Source organism: Thalassophryne amazonica, chromosome 5, assembly GCF_902500255.1.
Source record: "Thalassophryne amazonica chromosome 5, fThaAma1.1, whole genome shotgun sequence".
Taxonomy (NCBI): Eukaryota; Metazoa; Chordata; class Actinopteri; order Batrachoidiformes; family Batrachoididae; genus Thalassophryne; species Thalassophryne amazonica.
This window is the reverse complement of record NC_047107.1, coordinates 3,683,136-3,697,255: the sequence shown is the minus strand read 5'-3', so window position 1 is coordinate 3,697,255 and position 14,120 is coordinate 3,683,136. Positions and strand designations below refer to the sequence as shown.

At 40.6% G+C, this 14,120-nt stretch overlaps 1 protein-coding gene across 3 annotated transcripts in view; it reads right to left on the bottom strand.

The window, feature by feature from the left end:
• LOC117510047 (E3 ubiquitin-protein ligase RNF34-like) overlaps positions 1 to 14,120 on the bottom strand; it is an 85,879-nt gene that overhangs the window by 48,579 nt on the left and 23,180 nt on the right. For 2 of the 3 annotated variants that reach the window (XM_034169658.1, XM_034169659.1), the window contains exon 3: positions 12,047 to 12,433. In XM_034169658.1, coding sequence (XP_034025549.1) covers positions 12,047 to 12,433 — 387 coding nt within the window. The remainder of the gene's footprint in view (positions 1 to 12,046; positions 12,434 to 14,120) is intronic. The other variant, XM_034169660.1, reaches the window with a different exon arrangement.

The window sequence follows — 14,120 nt, the reverse complement described above, 5'->3', positions numbered from 1 at the left end:
ACAAGGCTTCATTTATAAAAATCCATCGAGAATTATGATAACAGGAAAAAACATCATAGTAAATGATCAGAATGGGATATTTTCCCCAAATTTCCACACTTTACATAAAACATTTTTTTCTATGCGAGACATGTATGGGTTCATTAGAAAGAGCAATTAAAGGGCTTTAAAACAAGCCTACTTTGATTAAAATCTGTTAAATAGCGACAATAGAGAGAGAAAAGCAGCACAGTTTGTCATAATTTCCCCAAATTTCTGCATTTTACATAGAAGTTTTCTTTTTTCACCCACACATGCATAGGTTCATTGGAAAGAGCTTTCAAAGGGCTTTAAAACAAACCTACATTTATTAAAATCCGTTAAGAAATAGCGATGCTAGTGCAAAAAAGCGGTCCATTTATTATTGATGATGCACATTTCCACCCTTAGTAATGACGCCTTCCTGTCCTGAGCGACGCTAATAGACTGAGGTTTACCATGGTTTACAAAGCCACATGCTGAGTAAAATAAAGCCTTTTAAGAGAAAGGGTCTGTGCTGATCATCTGAAACGGACTTCTTATGCATTTAAAGTGAAGCAGTGTGTTTATATTATATATATATATATATATATATATATATATATATATATATATTACAGTGATTAACATCACTTTGAGCAGATGGAATCAGTTAATCAATGAAATCACCTGCCGGAGTGGGTGGCTGCAAAGAAAACCTGTACCCTCCTGGCCCTTTCTGGAACAAGTTTAAGACCTCTGACATAGAACCAATAACGCAGGTAAATCATGTAAATTATAGAATGTTCTTATGTCTCTCTGTAAAGTCATGAGTGTCCTCTTCACTGATGCCTCACAACTTCAGTGTGAGACTCGCGTTGTAGAATTGTCCCTGCTCGGGAGGCTAGAACTCTCTCACCTTGATCAGACATCTTGATTGAATGAAATGATCTGGATCCTGTATCAGGATCCTGCACTTATGGACAGGGTGTGTGTGTGTGTGTGTGTGTGTGTGTGTGTGTGTGTGTGTGTGTGTGTGTGTGTGTGTGTGTGTGTGTGTGTGTGTTGCGGGGGGGGGGGTCACTGATGGGGGTTGAGAAATGGGGGCTCCTGATTGGATCAAAATCAGGGCAATACAAAGCCTGGTATTTGTATCGTCCTGATTTTATTGCCACAGTTTCCAGGGCAGTAAAACTGATCGGAAAAGTGTGTGATTTATCAGCTGATTTTTTCTTGTAGCTCATGAGGGCTGGTTTATGAGTATAGGACAGATTTTTGTTGTAATATGTGATGAAGATTAACAATGTAGGACACCTACAACCAAAATTTGAAATAGATATTCACCTGCAGTAAAATAAGTGTCAAAATTCAGAACAGCACAGACTCCTAACAAAAAACGTAGCCGCACTGGCGTTCAGGTGAGTACCAGTACATGGAGCACACTGGGTTCACTGTACACAGGTTTATGTGTGTGTGTTCATTTACAAATCAATCCAAGACTGATGGTGGTGTTGAGACAGGAGATGAATTTTCAATGTTTAAATCCACACTGAATCTTAGTTAGGACATATGTTTGTTCCCAATTAAAATTTCTCAAATCGGTAAAGTTCGATGCACCTGTCATGACAACAGATTTTGCTGGACAATATATTGCCTCAGAAAATATGATAAAATCATAATATTATCTTTGACATAGTTTTAAGAACATTTTATGGCATTGATATAATATTGCATTAAAATGCATGTACATACTTTCAAAGAGCAATGAACTTTAAATTCTCAAGAAGATTCAACAGTGAAACTGAAATGTGGTGTGGGTTAATGGCCCCTCAGTGCCTGAAGTAATGGGCCATTTTCTCCATATGATGGGTTCTTCTAAGGCACCAGTGGACCTATGTAAAGTGGAACACAACTTGAACCAATTTAAATTAAATAATGTCATTTGCCTTTAGGCTGCTCCCGTCGAGCTGGGTGAACACAGCAGATTCAGCACAGATCCACATTGTGATTTGGCACAAGTGGACATCCTCCCTGGTGCAACTCCAGTTTTACCTGGAAAAAACAAACAGCCCCTGGTCTTCTGAGGAGGTCTGCCAATCAAGTACTAACCCAGACCCACTTTACTTAGCTCCTCAGATCTGACAGGATCAGGCTCAGACAGAGCAGACCAGCCGCTTAATTTAAAGTTAAATATGAGGCAAACTTCATATTATGTTAAATTTCAAGTCATTTATAACAATAATACAACCCCTGGCAAAAATTATGGAATCACCGGCCTCGGAGGATGTTCATTCAGTTGTTTAATTTTGTAGAAAAAAAAGCAGATCACAGACATGACACAAAACTAAAGTCATTTCAAGAAATCAGGAAAAAAAAAATTGTGGCAGTCAGTAACGGTTACTTTTTTAGACCAAGCAGAGGGGAAAAAAAATATGGACTCACTCAATTCTGAGGAATAAATTATGGAATCACCCTGTAAATTTTCATTTTGTTTTTCATGATTCCATAATTTTTTTCTCAGAACTGAGTGATTCCATATCAATTTTTGAGACATATTGCTTTAAGTTTTCAGTCTTGACGCTTTGATGTCTTCCTTGGTCTACCAGTATGTTTGCCTTTAACAACCTTCCCATGTTGTTTGTATTTGGTCCAGAGTTTAGACACAGCTGACTGTGAACAACCAACATCTTTTGCAACATTGCGTGATGATTTACCCTCTTTTAAGAGTTTGATAATCCTCTCCTTTGTTTCAATTGACATCTCTCGTGTTGGAGCCATGATTCATGTCAGTCCACTTGTTGCAACAGCTCTCCAAGGTGTGATCACTCCTTTTTAGATGCAGACTAACGAGCAGATCTGATTTGATGCAGGTGTTAGTTTTGGGGATGAAAATTTACAGGGCGATTCCATAATTTATTCCTCAGAATTGAGTGAGTCCATATTTTTTTTTCCCCTCTGCTTGGTCTAAAAAAGTAACCGTCCGTTACTGACTGCCACAATTTTTTTTCCTGATTTCTTATAGTGTTTCTTAAAGGCAGAAAGTTGCCATTTGAAATGACTTTAGTTTTGTGTCATGTCTGTGATCTGCTTTTTTCCTACAAAATTAAACAACTGAATGAACATCCTCCGAGGCCGGTGATTCCATAATTATTGCCAGGGGTTGTATTTACAGAGTGTAAATATAAACTCACATACAGTATCTTTAATCTGTGAGCAGCAGAGAGCCGCAACAGGTGCTTTAACACCGTGAGACAGAGTGTAAATGTAAACTCACATACAGTAGCTTTAATCTGTGAGCAGCAAAGAAACGCATCAGGTGCTTTAACACCGTGAGACAGAGTGTAAATATAAACTCACATACAGTAGCTTTAATCTGTGAGCAGCAAAGAGCCGCATCAGGTGCTTTAACACCGTGAGACAGACTGTAACTATAAACTCACATACAGTAGCTTTAATCTGTGAGCAGCAAAGAGACGCATCAGGTGCTTTAACACCGTGAGACAGAGTGTAACTATAAACTCACATACAGTAGCTTTAATCTGTGAGCAGCAAAGAGCCGCATCAGGTGCTTTAACACCGTGAGACTGAGTGTAACTATAAACTCACATACAGTAGCTTTAATCTGTGAGCAGCAAAGAGCCGCATCAGGTGCTTTAACACCGTGAGACTGAGTGTAAATATAAACTCACATACAGTAGCTTTAATCTGTGAGCAGCAGAGAGCCGCAACAGGTGCTTTAACACCGTGAGACAGTGTAAATGTAAACTCGCATACAGTAGCTTTAATCTGTGAGCAGCAAAGAGCCGCATCAGGTGCTTTAACACCGTGAGACAGAGTGTAAATATAAACTCACATACAGTAGCTTTAATCTGTGAGCAGCAAAGAGCCGCATCAGGTGCTTTAACACCGTGAGACAGAGTGTAAATATAAACTCAAATACAGTAGCTTTGACAATGTATATTCTACTAATATAAGAATATACACGAATGAGATGAATTTCTCTGTGATATGCTCCATATTTCAGTCTAGTTTCTTCAGATTTCTTTCAACTTGATCCAGAAATGGTGGAATAATCTTACTTACTTTTACTCTGGCTGGTGTGGTTGTTTAATTTTATTTATATTTGATATTTTCATGGAGAAGCGCTCCATAAAAGCGGCGCCGTAGTCTTTAATATTAATATCTTTAATATGATGCAAGCGTGTGAAGCTCTTACTTTCAGCCCTGATTATTTCCCAACTTTAACTTAACTTTATAATGAAATTAATTAAGGATCAGACTAGTATCTGGTGTCGTGGCAGACATAGTGTGTTTGACAAACTGATGGTGTTATTTTCTCTCTGGACGGGCGAACAAATTCATTCAATTCAAGTTTATTCTATAAACAGTCTAATGATCTTCTGTATTTATTTTGACAAATAGTTGCTGGACAAATGTGGGATCGAGTTTGAATAAATGAAACAGCACGGAAAATGCAGATTTATCCTGAAACTCCCTTGAAAACGTTGATCATGCCCACATTCTATTTATGTCTGGTTGTCAGATGCTAACCAAGATGGTGACGCTCTGACAACAGCCAGCGAATGAGCAGATCGCTGTGGTCCTCCATCTAGTGAGTAAATAGAAATCAATGGTTGAAACAGACCACCTTAAAGAGTTTGTCAATTTTAAGTTTAATTTTGCATAAATGATGGAATCTCATAAAACTTCACTCTGAAACCACTGTAGGCTGTGTGGTTATTCAGCAAATTTGTACTCCCATCTGTGAAATGTTACAGCAATTCCTATAAAACGTCATCGTTTTCTATTTCCTTGCTCACATTCTTTGTGTAAACTCACGTGCAGCGGTCTGACCTCGGCGGCGACAGTGATTCAACACAGATCTGAATCAGTACACTTTGACATTTAGGTTCATATTTAGGAAGAAAAATATAAGTGAACCTGTTCCATCTATTCTTCCAAAATTTTGGGGTGGAATGATCATAGTGTTGCATCCCTTCAACTGGCTGACTGACTGCTGTGCAAGCCCCTCCCACACAGAGAGCAGGGCTGACCCCGCCTCCTGCAGCGAGCAGGAGACAGAAGCAGTGTGACTCACGGAGATGTTGGTGACTTATGGAAAGAAACACGTAGTATGTACAGGGCGATAACAGAGGCCAGAAAAACGATTGTGTTCATCTTTATATATATATATATATATATATATATATATATATATATATATATATATCAAATGACAAGTCAATGTTTTGACTAATTAACTAATAAGTTCCTAAATAATTAAAACTGGGCAAATCTGAAGAGGTTCTGAGCACCATCCTGAGATAGGCAAAGCAACATGTGGTTACATCTCAGATCTGCTGTGGTCACCCGAGTGGAAAAAAGGGAGGAGCCGAAGGGCTGCATTAGACAGTCAATCGTTGGACCATAATCGCTCTTCAGAAACTGTATTGTGCAGTTTACGTCAAACAAAAAACAAGCTAGAAGCAGCCTGCACGCACCTGCTCCCGTCATTCAGCACTCTGACTTGTATGGCTGCAACTGGAATTATTTCTCTATCAGTTAACTGCAAAAATTAAGAATGAGCTATCTTCTCGACTCCCAGTGTCCTCTATCTGATAAACTCATGTCAAACAAACCCCCTGCAACATGACCCACGTTCTGAAAAGCCCAGGCAGAGAGGTGAAGCATGAGCCCCCATCTCAGGCTTACTGAACAAGTTAAAGCTAACAGGTTAATCTCGGTTCAGGTGTCTAACTAAAGCAGTTTTTGGGAACTGGGCGGTGGTTTTAACGGGCGGTTTGGCTGTGGATATTAAAAGTTAACTCCTCAATAATCTCAGATTAAATGGGCCTAACATCATCAATCTGCAGATATCTGCTGGTGCGAAAAACATTTTTTGACTGAAACTTTTTTGGAGTGCTCCCCCGGAAATTTTTTTTTTTTTGAAAAATCTTAGAAGTTATATCTGAAGAAGATTGTTTTTAAGTAAAAAGTGTATGTTTGATTGCAAGAAAAGTTGTATACAGTGATGGTACCACTATGACCCAATATATCCACTTCCAACAACCAACTTCCAACTGTTTGGAAATCTGCCTATGTGCTTCCCCTTCTTAAGGGTGGAGATCCTACAAATTTAAACAACTACAGGCCAATTTCTAAATTGTTGGTTTTAGCCAAAACAATGGAATCACTTGTAAGCATGTAATTAAAAGATCATCTAATCAACAAGAATATTTTAAATGAATGCTGCTGCCAAAGTACTAAATGACTTTATAACTGTCTTCGATGAGAAATAGCACTGTGCGGCTTTATTTACAGATCTATCAAAGGCCTTCGATACAGTGGACCATACTCTACTGCAGCAAAGACTAACTTCCACTGGCCTGTCTGAGCATGCTGTAGGATGGTTCAATAATCATTTGTTAGGGAGGATACAAAGTGTACAGGTTGATGGCTTAACATTATCAATTCATAGCATCTTTAAAGGAGTGCCTCAAGGTTCAGTTCTTGGGCCACTTTTATTTATTGTTTATATAAATGACCTCTGCAATAATTTAGTAAATGTCAAGTATCATTACTATGCAGATGATACTGTCATTTATTGTTCTGGGCCTACATTGCAGCTTGCCATCACAACTCTACAGTCTGCCTTCAACACTTTGCAACTAAATTTGGCTTCTTTAAAACTGGTTGTGAACTCAAAACTAAATTGATGACCTTCTCCAATAGTAAACCATCTGTAAATAGTGTTGCGACTATTTGCACACTATCAGGGTCAGTCATTGAGAAATCGGCCCAGTATAAGTATTTGGGTTTCATAATTGAACAGTCTCTTTCCTTCGTTCCACATGTTGAGGTGTTGGTCAAAAAACTGAAACTGAAGTTAGGTTTCTTCTTTAGAATTAAGTCTTGCCTCTCTTTTCAAGCCAAGAAGGAACTTGTGAATGCAACATTTTTGTCAATCTTGGACTATGGAGACATATTCTACATGCATTCGACTGCTCAGTGTCTCTATGCCTTGGACACAGTGTTTCATGGAGCCCTGCGCTTCATCACCATCCTGAAGACTCTCACTCATCACTGTGTTCTTTATTCTCAGGTTGGTTGGTTTTCTCTTTTCTTGTGCCGCTGGATCCATTGGAACATTTTTATTTATAAGACTGTGTTAGGTCTCCTTCCGTCTTACTTGTGCACCTACCTGAGACGGAAAACTATGAGAACATAATTTACGTTCACAGGACCTGTATTTAATGTCTTTGCCTAAAGTCCGCACTGATTTGGGCAAAAAGGCTTTTAACTTTGCTGCCCCATTTGCTTGGAACCAGCTTCAGGATGAGCTGCAACTTAAGGACTTGGTCTTTTAGTCATTTTAAACACTTTTAAAGGATCTGATGAATCAAAGGTCTGTCTGTCAATGTTTTTAGATGTTGATTATTTATAATGATGTACGAGGTCTGTCCAAAAAGTATCAGACCTTTTTATTTTTTCAAAAACCTTATGGATTTGAATCACTTGTGCTTGCATGAGCCAACCTTGAACCTTCGTGCGCATGCGTGATTTTTTTCATGCCTGTCGGTTGCGTCATTCGCCTGTGAGTAGGCTTTGAGTGAGCACTGGTCCTCCCCCCTCGTTGCGAGGAAAATGTCTGAACGATTGGAGCAGCGCTGAATCAAATTTTTCCAGAAACTGTGAGAGACAGCCAGGTGGAAACCATTCGGAAGATTCAGACGGCTTTCGGTGGCTTTTTAGTCGAGTGAGTATCCGAGGAATTGTGTAAGAGCTGGACATGTCACAACATGTCCTGTGAGACTTCCAACTTCCGCACGTCTTTCATTACAAAATCTCCAGTAACAGTGGAATGTGCCAAAAAAGTGCTGATGTCCACCTCTTCTGCAATTTCTCTGGTAGTCAGACGACACCCCGGATCAACACAGCGTTCACTTTGGAAATGATCTGGTCGTTTCAGCCTGTCGATCGCCGATCGGAGCGCGGCGCACCCTCCGCCATTGTGCGCCGTCTTTAAACCGGTTGTAACACTCCTTAATCTGTGTGATGCCCATAGGATCATCACCGAAAGCCGTCTGAATCTTCCGAATGGTTTCCACCTGGCTGTCTCTCATAGTTTCTGGAAAAATTTGATGCAGCAAAGCTCCAAATCGTTCAGACATTTTCCTCGCAATGAAAATCCAACGAGGGGGGAGGACCAGTGCTCACACAAAGTCTGCTCACGGGCGAATGATGCAACCGACAGGCGTGAAAAAAATCACGCATGCGAATGAAGGTTCAAGGTTGGCTCATGGAAGCACACATGATTCAAATCCATATGGTTTTCGAAAAAAAAAAATAAAAAGGTCTGATACTTTTTGTACAGACCTCGTATGTAATATGTATTTATGTACGTATGTGTTTTTGTGTGTTGCCTCTTGGCCAGGACACTCTTGTAAAAGAGATTTTTAATCTCAGTGAGTTTTGTTTAAATCCTGGTTAAATAAAGGTTTGAGTGAATGAAATATCATACTATAACAAGAATCCAAGTTAATATGTTTAAATTTTATATGTAATATTAAAAGCTTCAGACCAATGATCATTGTCTACATGAAGGTATGAGATCAAATACATGTGAACTATGATTTGTCCATAATTTCCTTTTTCTGCCAATGATGCAGACTTTCTCTGATTGAATCGTTACCAACTTCAGTTAGCAGATGATTCCATTTCCTTGTGAATTTAATCTACAAAATAAATTAGCTGAATGGATATGACATACAACGTATGAGATTATCTGACTTCAGTTCCCTCTGATATCATATTCAGTATCTACTCGCAGTTTCCAGAGATTTTCATTTGTCTGGCATAAACAAATTAAAATGTGTAAAATACCAAGTGTTCTAATACTTTTGGAGGGCAACGCACGTAGGACTCATTATTTTATCTTTTTTTTTTTTTTTTTACAAACCACAAGCTGGCTGGGTGGGCATCTCTTGTACTCCTGTCACACCAGAGCATGAATGCCGTATCAGGGCTCGAAATAGTACGTGCATGTGCTAGTTTGTGCATGTATTATTCAAGCGGTGCACGTAGTTTTATATTGCACTTGCACTGGTGCAAGCAACTTTATCCAAGTTTTATCAACTATAAGCACCAGTAGAATGAACCAATAAAGGAATAAATAAGGAAAAAAAAAAAACAAGTTCCAGTGTGTTGTCTTCGTCTTCCCTGTGTTTTATGACTCTCACGCACGGAGTGAGTTGCTGTGACGATTCGTTCGCGCGCGCGCACGTGAAAGAAAAACTGTCTGCCGCTGCTGCTGCTACTGCTCTTCCCTCAAACTCTGTCATAACCACACTGGACCTGCTTCGAGTTGCTTCAGCCCCTTTCACACCGGGGCTGCTCCCAGTTGCGTCGTGTGTCGTTATGACGACGCCACGTGGAAGCACCTCAGTGCCGAGACGATGCAGCTCGGCGCCACAACAGCGCGAGGGGCACAAAGGACGAAGCAAATCGGACGTCGAAAATTAAACATGTTTAATTTTTGTTTGCGTCCTGTTGCTCTGACTTGCGAAGTCAGAGCAGCAAGCAGAGCAGACTGGAGCAGCAAGCAGAGCAGACTGGAAGCCACACACTCACAAGACAATGTTACCCGACACCAATTATGATTCCTGCTGTGTTCCATTGTTCCCGAAGTATAAATCAGGCAGGATTGTTTTATACTGTGTACACAATGCAGTAAAACTACACACTCAAAAAAGAGCACAGGAAAAAAAAAGGTGATTGCAGCAGCTGCTCCAAACACTTTTAAACACTTTCGTGAGAAGACTCTCACAAAAGTGTTTAATAAAATCCATAAGTCCAGCTCACAGACTGATTGCCAGAGACAGGACATGTCCACATGAAGTATAACTCCAGACATCTCCACCTTTACTCACGGACGGTTCGTTCGTGTGCACGTGCGCTGCATCTCGCGGTCACAGGGGAAAGATAAACTATAACAGAACTCAAGAGTGCAGACCTGCAGCTCAGCACAAGAACAAAAATAAAGTAGAAGATAATTCAGAGTGCACAGTCTGTCTGCAGCCAAACGGTGCACTCTGATTTCTCTGTGCAGAGAACCTGCAGGCTGCATCCTCACCTCCTCTCTGCCCCCTGCTGCGCGCACCTGACGCAGAAATTCCTGTGTCATCATGACGTAACAGGAAGCGACTCGAAGTGGGTCCGGTGTGAAAGTGACTTTTGGTTGTGCAAGTAACTTTTTTTGGTCCAAGTAATTTTTTTTTGTTAGTAGCACCAGTGCAAGTAGGTTAAAAAATGTATTTCGACCCCTCCGTATGAACTGAGATTTGAACTACATTTGTGTAATTTGTGCTGCACTCGAACGCCTTATACAGCATTCCTGTGACAGCCAGCACACTCGTGTGTCCCTCATGCTGGAAAACATATGAATGGCAGTGAAGTCAGTCGTCCTGTAGTCTTACTGCCGTAGGAATGGACAGTCGAACGTCACTCGTGCAACTCAACCTGCAGTCGAAATGCATTCGACCCGCAGCACGAATTGCACGAATGCCATATGAAGTGACATTCGAACAACATTCGTGCAAGTCCTGCTGCATTCGAGCTGCACTTGAACTCCTCGCACAGCATTTGTGTGGCACTTAGGGAAATATGCTAAATTGGCAGGCCAGCATGAATGTAGAGAACAGGCACATTACTGTCATGCTGCATTCAAACTGGGGAGTATTCGTAGGGTGGCTGTATGGCTGTGTGACGGTAGGCCCAAATGACATTCCAACTGGCATCTGAAATGGCAACTCACCAGGATTCAGCGCAGTCTGATCACGTTGGCATGTCCCGACTGTACCCACAGACAGTTTTTCATTTTTTTTTTTTTTTTGTTGTGTTTTAGAAATGGGGAAAAGTGCTCTGTGACGTCCTGAAAACACTTCATGTAGTAACTTCAGCCACTGACCCAAGAATAAATAAAATGTACCAAAACATCCAATCTTGGCTCGCATCTTAGATGTACCTTCCGGCAAATTGCAGCTGTAGTTTTGAGATCTGCACAATAAATGTTTTAATCGACAGATTGAGTCTTAAAGTAAATAAATTTGAAACTGGACATAAATAAAAATTTTAAAAATCTGTACATGGTGACTGGATCCTTGATCTCTGGACATAAATAAAAATAAATAAAATCTGTAGTTTTTGTTAAAAGCATTTCCTTTCAGATATATTAATGAGACAAAAGTAACTCCATAGCCTCTGAGCTGCAGTCTCACAAACAGCTGCGCTGCACATCAACATCAATTTAATTCATAAAGAGTGGTGGACGTCTCATTTTGCGAGAAAAAATCGTTTTGATCGGTTGTAGTTTGTTGTCTGTATTGCAGCATTTGAAAAGAGGTGTCATTTGATTTAAAACAATGATTCACTTTGAAGTTTTTAATTCTGATCAGAATCTATATTTTTCCATGCAGTTAGGATGAGGAAAGGATAAAAACTCTGGTGTGGAATGGCACGACTCTCGTTTCTTACCCAGAGTCCCAGTTAGCGACTTTAAGCAGCACAAAGGCTAATAACTTTATATCTTTAAATATGTTAAACTGATGAGTTGTTAAAAAAGGTGACAGTAGCTATAGAGTTGTTTTTTTAAACATGTCTTTTTTCTACACTAAAAGGACATTTTAACATGGGCTTCAATTGCAATCTGCTCACTACTGAAGCCAGATTCAAGCAGCCAGCTGAGGACCTGCAGCTTTCTCCTTTGCCAGGAAGGCTTCACTTTGTGACGCTTGGGGTTCAAACCAGTTCATCAAAGGAATAGAATGACCTCTCATATTTGTCGAGCTGGAAGAAGTTCCAAGACTTTCCTCCATAAATGAAACAAACCATTAAGAAAACCAGTAACGATGACGTTCTGAAGCACCAACTCCCTGAACGGCTTCTGCACTCAGCAATAAAGGTCTAAGGAGGAACGTGCCATTAAATGTACGATGTGACAAATATCAGTATCAACAGCCTTTGTCCGCGTGCCTACAAAGCAGAGGCTGACCTGGATGGTGTCGGAGCTGTTGCTTGTACTGAGCTGCTCTTCTTGAGAGGTGACAAAAGCAGAGAGCTCCGAGGCCGACTGTGTGGTGGAAGGCGTCGGCACATACAGTGAACCTGAGTTGACGCTGCCCGTTTTGGTGTCCTCCTCTTCCTCGATGCCATGGTGACAGAGCACCAGCTCCACCAGATCCTCCTTCTCCCTGCAGGTATTGGTGGGGATGTTGCGGAGAAGCAGGTACTGACGCAGGTCCCTGACCCGCAGGCGCATGAGCCGGGGCCGCTGGAAGGCTGTGGCTTTCAGCAAGTGGCATGTGGCACAGATATGTAGATTCTCTTGAAGCACAGAACACAGCGAGCAGAAGCTCTTCTCACAGTCACAGCAAATGTACTGAAGAAGGAAGAGAGAGAGAATGGCATTCTGACTTTTATCACATTTACCAGTGGATAAACAGAAAAATACCCAAGCATAGGATCATTTTTCAGTAGCACTAACCTGCTGCAACCTGCATGGATGGAAACAACGTATTTGGCTAAAAGCAAATTTTATTGTGCATATTTACACTGAACACATAAATAAATGCAACACTTTTGTTTTTGCTCCTGAACTCAAAGATCTAAAACATTTTCAATCTACACAAAAGACCCATTTCTCTCAAATACTCTTCACAAATCTGTGTTAGTGACCACTTCTGCTTTGCTGAGATAATCCATCCCACTTTACAGGTGTGTCTTAGGTTGGCCACAACAAAAGGCCACTCTGAAATGTGCAGTTATATCTCACAGCACAATGCCACAGATGCCACAAGGTTTGAGGTTTTGGCATGCTGACTGCAGGAATGTCCACCAGAGCCGTTGCCCTTGAATTGAATGTTCATTTCTCTAAATTCTCTTTCAGAGAATTTGGCAGGACATCCGACCAGCCTCACAACCGCAGACCACGTGTGACCACACCAGCATCTCATCAGCATCTTGATATGCCACAGCTGTGAGGTGGGATGGATTACACAGATTTAGACAGATCTGTGAACAATATTTGAGAGAAATAAGTCTTTTGCGTATATAGAAAATGTTTTAGATCTTTGAGTTCAGCTCATGAAAAAATGGGAGCAAAAACAAAAGTATCTATATATTTGTTAAGTGTATTTTCTTTGTCATCACTGGTAGATCTGAAGGTTCATGTGCACATTTTCATCTGCCATTTTCTTGAAGGTCTGACTCCCCTGTGAAGCATTTCAAAATAAATTGATGCCGAGCCAAACATGGTCCTCAAAGCCATTAAAATATGTCCATTCTGGCTCACTTTTGTGTGGATTAAAGTCACTAACTGGGACTCTTCAGAGTCATCCTCCGTTCTGTTGGCACAGCTCCAAACGCTGCGGTCAGAATTAATTACTTCAAAGCTAATTGTCACTTTAAATAAAATGACACCTCTTTCCAAACGTTGTCACACAGACAACTACAATTGACTAAAATGTTTGTTTTTTTTTCCCCTCCCAAAGTGAGACGTCCTGCATTCTTTATAAATTACATCCTGACGTGTAGCACACCAGCTGAGCTCAGCTCAGATGTATGGAAAGACATTAATGCCAATGATGTCTGAAAGGAAATGCTTCTGACAAAAACTACAGATTTTGTTTATTTCTATTTGTGTTCAGAGATCAAGGATCCACCATGTAGAGTTTATTTATGTCCAGAGTTTAAGGATCCAGTGACCAATTTCATATTTACGAGGTCTATTAGAAAACTATCCTTTTTATTTAAAAAAAAAAACAAAAAAAAAAAAACTATGGATTTGAATGACGTGCGATTACACCAATCATGCTTGAACCCTCGTGCGCATGCGTGAGTTTTTTCACGCGTCGGTGACGTCATTTCCCTGTGGGCAGGCCTTGAGTGAGATGTGGTCCCGCCCTCTTGGCTGAATTCCTTTGTTTCACATGCTGCTCGAGATGGCGCGCGTTGCTTTATCAAAATTTTTTCTGGACCTGTGAGGGATATCCGAGTGGACACTATTCGAGAAATTAAGCTGGTTTTCGGTGAAAAGTTTAATGGCTGATGAGAGATTATGGGGTGTT